This window comes from Ceratosolen solmsi, unplaced genomic scaffold (genome assembly GCF_000503995.2).
Source record: "Ceratosolen solmsi marchali unplaced genomic scaffold, CerSol_1.0 scaffold47, whole genome shotgun sequence".
Classification (NCBI taxonomy): domain Eukaryota; kingdom Metazoa; phylum Arthropoda; class Insecta; order Hymenoptera; family Agaonidae; genus Ceratosolen; species Ceratosolen solmsi.
In genome coordinates, this window is record NW_011948419.1 from 1,576,254 (window position 1) to 1,590,722 (window position 14,469).

The 14,469-nt window shown below is 33.6% G+C and overlaps 1 protein-coding gene across 1 annotated transcript; it reads left to right on the forward strand.

The window, feature by feature from the left end:
• Positions 1 to 6,270: 6,270 nt before the first annotated feature.
• Positions 6,271 to 14,240, forward strand: PPP1R15 (Protein phosphatase 1 regulatory subunit 15). The gene is given in 6 exon segments (XM_011497768.1): positions 6,271 to 6,581; positions 9,660 to 9,940; positions 10,722 to 11,254; positions 12,111 to 13,000; positions 13,002 to 13,325; positions 13,704 to 14,240. Coding segments are annotated over 5 exon segments (2,154 nt in total). The 5' UTR covers positions 6,271 to 6,581; positions 9,660 to 9,737; the 3' UTR covers positions 13,908 to 14,240.
• The last annotated feature ends 229 nt before the right edge of the window (positions 14,241 to 14,469 follow it).

Genomic DNA, 14,469 nt, shown 5'->3' on the forward strand with positions numbered 1-14,469 from the left:
TTTAATTCCTTACTTATGACTTATTCACTTTTATGTATAATATATATATATATATATATATATATATATATATATATATATATACATTATACATTGTTATATTCTCTGTCTTACAGTTTATATATACAGTTTGTATAACAATAATAAGAAAATTAATTTTTAAAATAATTTAATAAAATTCAAAATAAAACTAATATTATAAGGAGACGAGAATAAAATTAAAATTACATTTATCGCAAATCGTCACTAGTAGTTTTAATACATTCCGAATTTGATATAAAACATGTATTATATGCAATTCTGGTACATTCAAATACCCTACGAATATTTATCAATACAAGTAATCAAAGCACAATTGCAATCTTAAGTTTATCTCATGAGACTATCTAATAATTTGAGATCCTCTTCACGGTTTTTCACCAAAGAAGAAACATCCATATAATCATAAACATTCTTCCTCTCTCTTTCATCTCGCAGGTGGCCAAGTATATTAATATTTAAAATTAAATTAATATTAATACATAAAATAATTCAATTACTAAGTTAATCGACAGATAATTGATATTTTATAAATTAAAAGTCAATGTAGAAGCATCATTTGGCAATTAAAATAATCTTTAAAATTATTACTCTTTCATATTTATAAATTGTGACTTTTATATTGCTAATTAGGACAATGAATTTTAATGGAAATATATAGAGGCGAATGACAATTGGTAATCTTTTAAAACACTAAAAGTAGCAAATATTTTAAAATTAAAATTAAATTATTTACTAAAATACTCAACTATATATATATATATATATATATATATAAAGATTTGCTATAAATTTACATTTACTTAAATTATGAAAATTATATTCAAAATATTAACAAAATTAAAATTAACGTATTCTTTGTTATTTAATAATTGATATAATAACATGAATTTATTTTTAAATTAGCTTTATTTAATAAGCGTAATAAAATTTCATTTTGTATAATAATATCATCTAGAAATAAATGTATTAAATATAATAAAAAATATTTCATTTTACAAATAAATTAATTTATAATTTTAATTTATTAGCGCAAGTATCTACGATAATTACTTTCACAATATGGATTGTGCGATATATATATATATATATATATATTATATTAAATATGCCTTATATGCAATGAATGTCGATTATGAAGGTAACATTTTTTGGTTTATCATGCGATGCCAATTAAAAAAAACTTCCTATTAATGATAAGCCGTATAGTATTGTAAATATAAATATTAGTATTAATAATAATAACGAGATCGACCGCACAACTTTGCCTACATGTAAATAATTCCTGCATCGTTTATGTGAAATGATTTACCCTAATTGATTTACAAAATCGTTAGCTAGAACGAACATATTACTAACATTTATTGTCTCTTAATTGAAATATAAGAAAACGAATGTTAAATAAATTATAAATATACTATTTTGCGTATATAATTATACTTTAAAAATGCTTGCATTTTTATTACCATTGATTACAAAAAATTCCCATCCCAACAGTATTCCACATATTATTTCGACGAAATATTGAATTTTTTAATTCAATCATCGGCTGAGGCTTATACGCGTGAATTATTTATCAAAAAGTAATTTCTTATTAGGTAATTATTGGATTAGAAAAAAAATCTCTTATGTTGCTAAACTATTGTTGTACATAATTTAATCAACCTATTGACTTTTTATTAAGATTATCATTTAGAGCTTGTATGTCAACCCGGAACAAGTAACATATTTAATGCCATAATTTCAAACTTATATGAGTTTTACTCGATTCTCGTTTATTATTCATCATCATCATCATATATATATATATATATATATATATATACATCTATATATATGGAATTTCCCTTTCTATTTCAATTATCGCACTCAAATGCTCATTCGTATCTTATTAGCCTTTTTTATAGCATTGCATTTAATTTAACCGACAGCCATGTTTAACGGATATTAACTTTGCTATTGCGCTAAGTAATAATAAATAAAGCGTAATCGAAATTGAATAAATAGAGCAAATTGTAATTTATAATTCTCTAAATGTTTATTTAGAGACTGATCGGTCAATTCATAACAGCATTCATCTAATATCGTTGGTAACTTTAAGGGATATAAGGGAAAATTATACAATAATACTCTATAATTCGTAAATTATTCAGTACTTTTTTTACTAGAATTAAAAACTTGTTATTGCAATTGTTCTTGAGCAGATTCATAAAATACTTTGGGAAAATCTTCAAAAGAGAAAATGTTCAAGTTTGTTTAAAAAAATGTCGCCTCAATCACGCAACAGGAACAATTTAATTTTTTTATTTCTATTTAAAAAGAAGCGATTCAAATGTACTTCAAGTTACTTTATTCATTTTATTATCTGGGTAGACACAAAACAGATTATTCACGTGCTGATTAATAAGGAAAAAATAAGGAATATCGGTACTTAAATAGACATTTATTAATGCTTTAAAGGAATTTCTAAAATAATATTTTCTCGATTACACTTTTTACGAAGACGATGAATTTAATTAATAGAAAAAATCTTAAGAATATTTGAAAATTGTTTGGAGGAGGCAAATTGATGGACGAAAATTGATAATTGAGATGACAGGTATCGAAATTAAATATCCATGCCGTTAACATTAATGAACGGCGCGGGTCTCATCATTTCACATAGATAATTCATCACATAGATAATGTTTAGATATTTTAATAGGAACACGTGCATATGCAATGTGTACGTTATATATAAATTTAGGCATATAGTTGGTCAAACATTTTTATCGATACTTGAATAAAAATCGGATAAATAATAATAAAGGCTAATTCACGCAATAAATATGTTTTTGGGGATTCTTTATTTCTAAATTTTTTAATATTATCGCAATTATCGTGTAGTTTTTTTTTTCTTTTTTTTTTCATATTAATATTTAAGTTTTAGCATCGATAATACATAATTTGTCAATTAAATTTTTGCATTCGTAGTATCAAGAAAAGCTTAGATATAAAAAATATTATTATATTTATAGACGAATTGGTACAACGTTCATTTATCAGCGGATTTTAAGTACGTGAACGTGTTAATACAAATATTTAATATTAAACGAAAGTATCTATCATTTAATATTTATCATCAAGAAATCGGTGTATTTTGAAATTGAATTATTATAATAATACTTAAAGATTATTAAAAAATTTATTTAAATAGAATTCTACAATAGTAATTCTAATTTAATAAATGATGATTTTATTCTAAATAATAAACTTGATTTTTTTTTTAAAATAATTCTTAATTTTGAAGGAAAAGGCAAAATGTGTATTAAATAAAATTCAGAATATTTTTTAAAGTAATCAAGTAATTTGAATTTTAAATTAACTGTAAAATTAACACTTTTATTTATTGTCTATTTATTGTCTATTTTATTTATTTTAACTTAGTATAGATGAAGTACACACACACTCTCTCTCTCTCTCTCTCTCTCTCTCTCACTATATATCTATTATTAATTCCTCGTACTCGATTTTTTTTATTTTTCATTTTTGTAAATTTTGTTAAGACTCTGTGCTTAAATGAAAGCGATTCTTTGGAAAATAACGCATTCGCTTGTGACGTCATTATTAACATAAGTTGACGCAATCTGATAAATAATGTTTGATTAAAATTTAGATACACAAGTTAGTTAATATTTTCAGCTCTTTCATAATCTAAATAAGTGAGATATTACAAAAGAAAAAAAAAAGATGAAGGCCGTGCTTGACTATATATTTACAAAACTACAAATTGCTGATATTTATTTGTTGCATCCTGATCATCGATCGACATTCTCATTATATCATTACAAGTATTTCAGGAAATGATTTAATATTCATTGCCAACCTTTCTCTCGAACTTTCAATAAAATGTGCAAATAATCAAGCTTGCAAGCTTTTAGTATTTTGACTATAAGCCACGTAAGCTACCATGATGCGTTTAGGTATTTATGCATTTGTGATGCACATCGTATAAGTACTAGTTCATATTTGATATTTCATTGATTAGAAATTCTAAGAACAATAATTATTAATTTAATACTATAATAATTCACATTTCCTTTCCCGCGAAGGATTTTATATTTTCGTTTTTATTTTGCTGTTCCATTATATTCCTTCAAATCATATTGTTAAATTATCTTTATCTTTTATATCTTTTAAACAGGCATACACATTAATTGCCAATAACAACAATCACCATGTGATTATTTATTCAAAACATTCGTATATGATTTTATCTAAGTGTTTTTAATTAATTTAGGAATCGCGTTTAATATTCTGTCTCTCGTATTACTTCTTCTGCAGAAAAAAAAGAAAGAAAGAAAAAGACACGAGCATATTTGCACGAGACTACTCGAGACGGCGAGTTAGTTCCCTTCTCTGGATTCTTCAATTTGAAATTTACTTTCTCTTCATTGTATTCGATTTTTTTTAAACAAACTTTTAGAAAATAATTCAATCTATGCTCGTTATATTAGGCAACTGTAAAACGATACTATATAACGTCATGTGCCAATATGAGTTAATTACTCGGATAATAAATATATTGTATTAATTAGTTATACAAAGGCATTTGTAATCTTCATAGGGGATTTCATACGTTTGCGCGTGTGAGCGCGCGCGCGTTTACCCGTGTGGTATAATCATATTTGCGTGCCGAAATTTTACTACTCGTACTTGAACAATTGAAGGTTGTCGATAATAATTAAAATATTTTATCACTGTTATGAACGATGCAAAATTGAAGTACAGCATACTTAAAATAAACTTTAAGTAAGAAAAAATGTTATATAAACAGCGAATATGCGCGCTCGTGCACGCACACGCGCGCATACTTTACGTAAATTTACATGAAGAAAGTCTCATCCGATTAAAACATTAGAACACTAGAACACGTAATGCATAATGTATACATATGGATTCATATAATAATAATAACAATGATAATAATAACAATGATAATAATAATAATAATAATAATAATAATAATAATAATAATAATAATAATAATAATAATAATAATAATAATAACAACAACAACAACAACAACAATGATAATAATGATAATAATGATAATGATAAAAAGAAAAAAAATTGAAAGTAACAAATGTGAGATGTACCAATCACATTTGCGGCAGTAAATTAAAAAAATAATAAAATGACTGGATGGTGATAAAGGTAATAACAGCGACAACGATAAGAACAACAATACAGTAACAGTGTGAAAAGTGAGGAAATGAAAGGATGGAGCTGTAAATGTCGGTTAATTAAGTAAAGCCGAATGCATATCCTTGGCACGTGTCGTCGTTAAATTGGACACGAGGCGCCGCCAGTCGCCAGTTGCTCCCTTGCAACGCTTCGCCGTACACAAGATACTCGTGGGTGACAATAATCGAAATAACGCGAAATGGCGCCAAAAACCATTGACAATCCATCATTTTTGTCTTTGGACAGACGTTATTACTTTTATGGGCACCGACGAGCCCTGCCAAATGTTTTTAATTCCTCGTTATAGCTTCCCCCCCCCCCAAAGCGTATGCTAAACGTAAACGAGGAAAAAAACACCGAGAGACGAGGCGGGAAAATCGAATACCGCCGTCGCGAGATATTTAAAAATAAGCCAACGTCACGCTCCATAGCTGCATCACAATACAAATAGCTCGACAATAACGATATTTATGAAGTATTTATAGAGGCGCGTGAGATGAAGAATACGAAAATGGCCAATCCGAAGAGTCGCGGACTCACAAACCGACCATCTGCGATTCATTATAAACAAACGAGCGCCCGAGATAACTGACCGATCTGGCAACGTCGTATTTTCTCGATCGATCTACCATCACAATGTGCACCTCACCCCGGTCGTTGCAACCCCCGGTACACATCTACAGCGCACCATCACATCGTCTTCGTCGTCATTGTCGTCATCGTCAAATCATCGTCAAATCATCGTCATCGAGAGCGAGAGGGTCGCGCGGGTGGTCCGGTCGTCTAACGGCGACGAGACGAACGCGGCGGAATGGTGGTTTCGCGGCGACGATTAGGTGGAGGGGGGTGGTGGTGGTGGTGGCGTGGGGGTAAGGCGGAAGGAGCGGGATGGTGGTAGGAGAGAGATAGATCGCGAGAGGGATAGAGCGCGCGCGCGCGCGTGAGAGAGAGAGAGAGAGAGAGAGAACGAGGCACCGAGGTGCGCTCTAGAAGCAAAAGGTCTCGACGATCGGCGCAGCCTCGCTTACTCACTATGAAAATGGCCGCTTGAAAATACGATCCACGAGTGTTACGTCTGTTTCATCCGACATTCGACCAGAAAATGCGTACTACCATGGAATCTTACGTATCAGCTGACTACTTGGTGAACGCTTTTGTGCAAGATATCGCGAATAACGTTGCTGACCTCAAGACCGGATTATTGATAGGGCAGAGTTGGAACGGCAGGATTCTGGCGAGAAAGTCGCGCGTCCCGAACAACGTTGAGCTTTGCAAACGAAAACACCATCACGCCTGCAAAGGCTGTCCTTGTACACGTAAGTCCCAGCCCTTACAATTCGCCCTGGTTGTCGCTAGCTCCCCAACGATGTTGCGAGGACGTCGTGTGCACGTGTGCATGAGCGATCGCGTGCCTGTGTTCGTGAGCGGGAGAACTTTGAGAGAGAGAGAGAGAGAGAGACAGACAGACAGACAGACAGACAGACAGACAGACGAACGGACGGAAAGACGGACAGAGAGAGAGAATGATGGATTGAAGGAGTGATGGAAAGACGGAAAGAGAGAGAGAGTGAGTGAGAGCGAGAGCGAGTGAACGAGGAGAGAAGAGGAGAGGAGAGGACATTGACAACGACGACGACGACGACGACGACGACGACGACGACGACGACGACGACGACGACGACGACGACGACAACAACAACAACAGCGGACAGCAGTGTCCAGACTAACGTTGCATTGTGGTTTATTGAAATGAAACTGGAGAACAGCAGTGGTCGTCGCCACTCGCTTTCGAGCCTTTCGCGCTTGAACGATTCGTACTGCCAATGTATGTGTCACTTCGGTATACTTTTTTCCTTCGTATTCTCGTCGACCGGATAGTCTTGGGATTTTCCTCACCTCCGCAGCCATAGCTGTCGTCGTCGTCGTTGCCGTCGCCAACGCCATCCCTCACCCCACCAGTCCTCACTCCTGTCCCTCGCCCTCTCTCTACCGTTCGTTAAATGAAAATCGAGCTGTCAGGATATAGATTAAATTGTTTTTGTCTTCGTCGATGCATTTGATTTTCCAATGACCACGTGACTGTTCTTTTGTTCGCGCGCTTGAACGGATGATCGATTCCTATTTTTGCGCTTCGGATGACCCGCAGCACGAAAAAGCTCCGCGTTTGTTTGTCCAGTGTCGTGCACATTGCCCCGTTGCTTATTATCTTCTAGCGCCGTTCCTCATTTTTTATTTCCTTATTCAATGATTATACGTCATTTGCTTGCACTATTTGTTACGTCGTAAAATAGTATGCTTGTTATTATTATTATTATTATTATTATCATCATTATTATTGTTGTTGTTGTTGTTGTTGTTGTTGTTGTTGTTGTTGTTGTTGTTTTAAATAGTCGAGGCGTCGTTTTCTATATAACTGATTAAGTTTTAGGATAATCTTGAAGAATCGTATTGGCGCAATTATATTGATTTTTTGCTTAAAAGTGCGTGCGTGCGTGCGTGATTTTTTTTTTCTTTTTTTTTTCTTTGTTTTTTTTCCATTTACATTTTCATTCGAAAGAAATACGTAAATACACGTGGATCTATTAATAGGACACACGTCGAATTTCAATCGTATTTCGTATATTTATGAAAGATTTTATTTTAAACTAATGTCTACAAGTTGCTATGCTGCCCGACTAATAGTGCTACGATATTTCTTTATATAAATTTATTATAGTTGCGCGTGAATTCGAGGTATTGTGCTTTAGAGATACATTACGCTTGTGCTATGTTGCACTCTACCGTTACGATTGCATTCCTAATTCATTGCAATTTATTTGCAAAGACTTGATCAAAATAATGGACATGCTTATTCAGGCGATTCTTATCTAACTCGGCCATTCGGACATTACGAATAAAACAAAAGAGAACAAAAAAAGAAAAAGAAAAGAAAAACAATAAACGATGCATTCCAGTTGGATAAATTTTCACTCCGTACACTTGTGCGCGCGTGGCCGTTTTAATTGACATAACGATAATGGATGACTTTCTGTATAATTTAGCTAGCCGTCTTTATTCACATTCGACAAATCAGACAACAAATCGTCGATACTAACTGTGCGAGCGTAATATGTCACGAGGACTTCCTACAAATTTACAAATGATACACAGTGGAGAGAAAGCGAGCTCGCACATAGTAGCGATGATAATGAAAAATCGCGCGCTTATCGTTCCTCTATGTCTACCATACGGCTTCTTTTCTCCATTATTAGTCTTCCATTTTCAATTTTCCGCGCCGAGCGTAGCTTGTACGAATGCTCATTAAGGTCGTGACTGACGTTGTAGCTACCCATTTTTTACGAGCGATATACATACGTATATTTATTTATATGGGCTACGATTGTTCGATGGTCCTTATTGAATTGTATTGAAAAATTACACTGTATCATTTGAATATGATCGAAGCGCAGTTAATCCTTTGGCTTCGAACTAAATATCGGTTTGTTGAACTTTATAGATTTATAGATTTATCGCCGATCGCTGGCATGTTGATATCGTCATCCAAGGTCATGAATATTTAATATGATTTTCATCAAAATATAATTAAGCTGATTTATTCCATTGCTTTATAACTATCGTTTTATAATCACTATGAATTAGTATTTACAAATTGGTGGTGCTTGATTTTTTGTTCATTTCATGCATTTCAAAATACAAAAACATTCAATGATTTTTTTTTTCGTGTTGGTTACTAAGCCTATTAACTAATGATCAAGTGACAAAATAAAATTGTCGGATAACTACATAATTTATTAGTACGCGTGCGTGTGTGCGTATATATATATATATATATATTGCACGTCATAATTACACATTATTTGTCAATTTTGTCAGAATTTATATTTATTTTTTGCGATGAAATAATAATAGCGATGCCTTTATACAGCCCTATAGCATATTGTCACTTATCATTCGAACGCTTATAAACTATTAAAAGATAAAAAAGTTGTTAAATTATATTTTTATTTGCATCTTTTTATTGCGAATTTATCAGCTGCAACTGCTGCACAAACGTTTTTTTTCCTCTTCTTTTTAAATATTTTTGTAAGATTTATTTGTTAAGGTTAATTATTATTACTAAGTACTAAGTACGTAATGCAGATATATGCAATCTTAAGCTAATTCACTTTTAAATTACTTTATTATTTAGTTAAATATCTAATTGCGACAGGTTTAAAAAAATAAAATTATACATAAAATGAAATAAAATAAAAATGTTATATTTTTATCATAATTAATAAATTAAGTATACGTCATCCGCTAAGCTTGTTGTCATTATTATTATTATTGTCATTGCTATTATTGTTACACTCGTGTTATTATTGTTCTCATGTTATTATTGTTCGCTGTTGCAGTGCCTCATAACAGTAGTGTCAAATTTCGAATATTGGCTGGATGTATAAAGAGTTGCTGAGTAGTGGTGTCCTGCAACAATGGACCACACTTCCAGATATTTGGCAATTTCAAAATCCGAAACTTCTGCCACTAATTACATAGCTGTCCCAATTGGATACCAACTTAATTTCAAAGCTCACTGGCCCAACAACATGTACCCAATACAGAGCCTCGATCCCTTAAACAAGCAGCAGCTTTTAAGAGAAAGCATTGACAAGAATAGCAAAAATTTCAATTTTAGGTATATTTAGTTTTTTTTTTTGGTTATGTTATTTTGTCTCATTTGCATTGTTAAAGCCAGCAAATATGAAGATATTTCTATCAAAGTTTATATACTGTATAGAAAGAAATTACATTTTACTTGGATTTTTTTTTTGCAATTATTTATTTTTTTTTTTTACATTTTTTTATTTTTATTTTTTTTTTTTTTTTACTTATATTCCAAAATATAATGTATGTTATTGTTGTACCTTGATAATGTTGTAAGATAATTTTATAGAGTGTATATATTTGACAGATATTTTTTATCTTATACGTATTTGTTTAATTTTAATTGATTAAGAATTACTACTTTACAGGAAGTTCAAAGTGTCATATCTATTGAATAATAAATTAATTAATATAACTATGATTTTCATTTTCATTGTCAACTGCTCTTAATTTGGCCATTTAAATAATAATAAAATAATCAATCTTTGTGCAAGAGGATTCTTATTCTAATTCCAAAACATCATGTTTTTATAATTAAAAGTAATTTGTTAGATAAAATTAAATGATAAAAAAGGGTAAAAGTATAAATTGAATAATTATTCTAAGTCGATGGTCATCCTAATACTATTGGCTAAACATTATTTTCTCTGATATTTAACTGCTTGTTTAACATTGCAAATTTATTTGTTCTTATAAGAATGACATCGTGTTTCTCTTAATTAAAAATGTCATTACAAGTATAGTATTGTAACTTGGCACAAATAATTATTATAAATTGCAAATTAAAAGAAATAAATATGTTTGTTATTTAGCAAAATGTACTCAACAAAACAGTCACTGGACAATGACAGCATGCCGAAAAAGGAAACCCTGTGGCAGAGCCTCTTCAGGAGCGCGACAAATCTCCTAGGCGATCATCTGACACGTGGCACCAGTTCCTTTATCAAGAACTGGTCGAGCATGAACAATCCTCTGTCAGTGACAGTTGTTTCACCGGATTTCTATAAGTCCATACAGCACGATAAGGAGGACGAGCTGACCAATTTATCCGAGGACTCTTACGTCCCAAAAATGTGGGACAAAGAGTCACAGAGGGTCGGCGAGACGTTACCAAATGTTTTATATGATAACGAAAGTATGAGTGATAGTGCTAATAGGAGTAATAGTGATTCTAGTGATAGTGACAAACGGTGGAGAGAGTACAAATGTATATTTGTCGATTTCAATAAATTGCAAGAGAAGGACTCAATGGAACATGAACAAATTGTTAATAATGTAAATACTAGCGATTGCAAGGACGAGAATTTGAAATCGTTTTTTAATATGGTCGTCGTCGATGAGAAGGGTAATTATCATATTATATTCGTGAAAATACTTTTATAATAACTTCTCAAGAAACTTTTGAAAATAAATATCAATTAATTAATTGTATTTTTATTTTATAGCTTAAACAAAGCTATAAAATGATGAGTATTTTAAAAGATTTTTTATAAGTGATGCATTTGTAAAGAATTGCGTTAAATCTTAATATAAATCTTAAAAATCTTATGGTATTATTGTCAGGATGTCAATTTTTTTTTTCAAATCACTTTTATAACCATGATATTTGTAAGTATTGAGATGATTCTTCTGAAATTATTACCTTTATACATTATATTGGTTAGAAATTATTTTGCTCATATTGTAATATACTTATTTGGTAGTACAACTAATCGAGATAAATTAAAAGTCAATGTTGTACGGTTGTGTTTCATAAAAGATGCATTATTTGTCAATTGAATTAGGGCTATAGGCAACAATGCATGTAGATATTCTTTAAGAGTGTAATAAATTACAAAAGTATTACATAGAATAAACATAAAATAATAAAGACAATACGCAGAAAATACAAGCAAGCTTTCCTTTACAATTAGTAACATCGTTAATAATTCCGAATAATATAATCAATATCCTCCAGGATTATGATGCACATAGTTGTGTGTATTTGTGCCTTACGTGAATCTTAATGTCGCGATTAAAAGTAAAAGAAAAAGTAATTATTAAAGTAATGAAATTGCCTTTGACTTTCAAGTTAACTATTTTTATGACAAAGATCGTAATTAAATATATTAAAAGTGTTGGAAAAATCATTAATAGATCATCCAATCGAATATAAGCATCTCGTGTATCTAAACTATTTATTGATAAATACATTGATTTAGGCTTGACTTTAAAAGAGGACAACGAGGCAGTAATGATAGAGAAACCAGGAGAGCCGACACTAAAAGTGCAACAAAAGCAGCCAGAAAAGATAACAAAACCGCCACAAAAAACGACCAGTGTGACGACAATGTTGACAAACGCCTACAACAAGGTGGTGGACTACCTGCAGTTGAGTACAACAGAGCTCGAGTCGAAGTTTAAGCCCGAGCCTGAGTCCCAGCCTGAACCCGACCTCGAACTCGAACTCAAACTCGAACTGGAACTCGAATCCGAAACTGAACCGGAGCCGGAGGCCAAATCCGAGCCCAGGACTAAGCTCAAGTCCAAGTTCAAGCCCAAGCCCAAGGATGAGGCCAAACCTGAATCTGAGCTTGAGCCCGAGCCTGAGCCTCAGCCTCATTCTGAGCTCGATCGCAATCCCAATCTCAATCCTGAATCGGAGAGTCTTGACATAATCGATATCATCGACCTCGACCTCGACCTCGACCTCGACCTTGACCTCGACCTCGATCTCGACCTCGACTTAGACCACACCTCGGAGTCACCCTGTCTGTTTACGAAGCACGGCTGCTCGCCGAAGACGCGGCCCAAAAGACTTCATGACGTCTCGAGCGGCCGGGGTCGAGGTCGAGCCAAGTCGCAGTTGCGCAGATCCGGCGTGAGCCAGTCACGACACCGTAAGGAGCGAAACAGGAACGACCAAGCGGCAGACATCAAGTGCGACATCGATAGTTGGGAGGAGCTCGAGTATCGCACCGAAGACGTGGACGAGGTAGATCACGTGGCGCCGCAGTCCTGCAACGAGAAGGTCGACCTGCGGCACGTGATCGACTATTCTATCGCGGATGTCAAGCTCAAGCGCCGCAAGCCTAGGCAGAGCGGCACGAGTTGATCCGCTCGCGTTCGATAGCACGGACCTGGAGGAGACTCGCTATCAGAAACCGGCGTTCAGACCAAGATTGTTGTCGGACAGCTCGGTCGACTCGGAAGACAGCTACTGCATCGTTTTCGAAGGCGACAGTTGCAGCAACGATTATGATTTTGAGACTGATGCGGAGAGTTACACTGAAACTGAACAGATTGAGTCGGACGATGACGAGGACGACGACGACGACGACGACGACGACGACGACGACGACGAGGAGGAGGTTGAGGAGCTAGAGAAAACGACGAGTGTCGAGCCCATCGTGGACGTCCTGGTGCATCGAACCAAGGTACGGTAATAATACAAGAAGACGAGTTGCTTAGTCGAACAATCGGTAATCCGTAAGAAGAGCACTCTTCAACTCATGCAAGGCTTAAATTAATTAACGTTAAAAGCCTCTTGGTGCTTGCTTGGGGATATATATCTTTGCAATATGGGTAGGATGATCGATTAAACATTAAAAGAAGGAACAAGTGATCCAAAAAAAAAAAAAAAAAAAAAAATAATAAATAAATAAAATTCAATGTTTCCTACTTCTCAGCCGATTGTCATCGGTTGATTATGCGGGATCGCGCGACTAAGCCATATGCACGAACCCAAATATAATCGGCTCCTGCCAAATTGACCATCCAAATTCATCATCCTCGCTTTATTGGTATAATTGCAGGTACGCTTTAACCCGATGCCGATTGTTCACACGATGATTCAGTGGAACTACGCCTATAGAGCCGCTCGTCGTGGCCCCTGGGAGCAAATAGCGCGAGATCGGGAGCGATTTCGCGCTCGCATTAACTCCATTGGTCGTGTTCTCGAGCATGTTCTCGCCAAGCAACATCGAATGCACGTCTGGTGCGAGCGCTTCAACGGTTAAGACATCAGTGTTGTTTAGTGACGGCAAAAGCGAAGAAAACTCAAGGATTTTATACGGAGAAAAATTTGTTATTTAGCAGTCGATGGGATCAATGAAATTTGAAAGGGTGTATGGACGGCCTTGTAAGTAATATTTAAACAGTGACTGGTGGTATCGAGGTGGAGCTGTATAATTTATAACAAGAGATACGTAAAAAGACTGGAATGTGAAATATTAATAACAAAAATTTGTAAAGTGTGAGGAGCTGTGGTGTTCAAAAGTATATGTAAAAAGTTGGACTTTGCAGAAGGTGGACGAGCAATTTTTCAAGTAGCGCATTTTTTTTTTTTTTTTTTTTTTTTTTTTTTTTTTTTTTTTTTTTTTTTTTAAATATTTTCACGGCTTTATAAAGAGCACCAATGTACTTTACTATCGCTTCTGCACAAAGTGTTTATATAATAACATGCGGTGTGCATCATTTTTCCATTTAACAGAATGCTGTGCAACGATATAATCGATGAAAGACGTTAAATTTTTACGTTATTTTAGGCTTTGAAACTACAAGTACACAATGATATTTTAT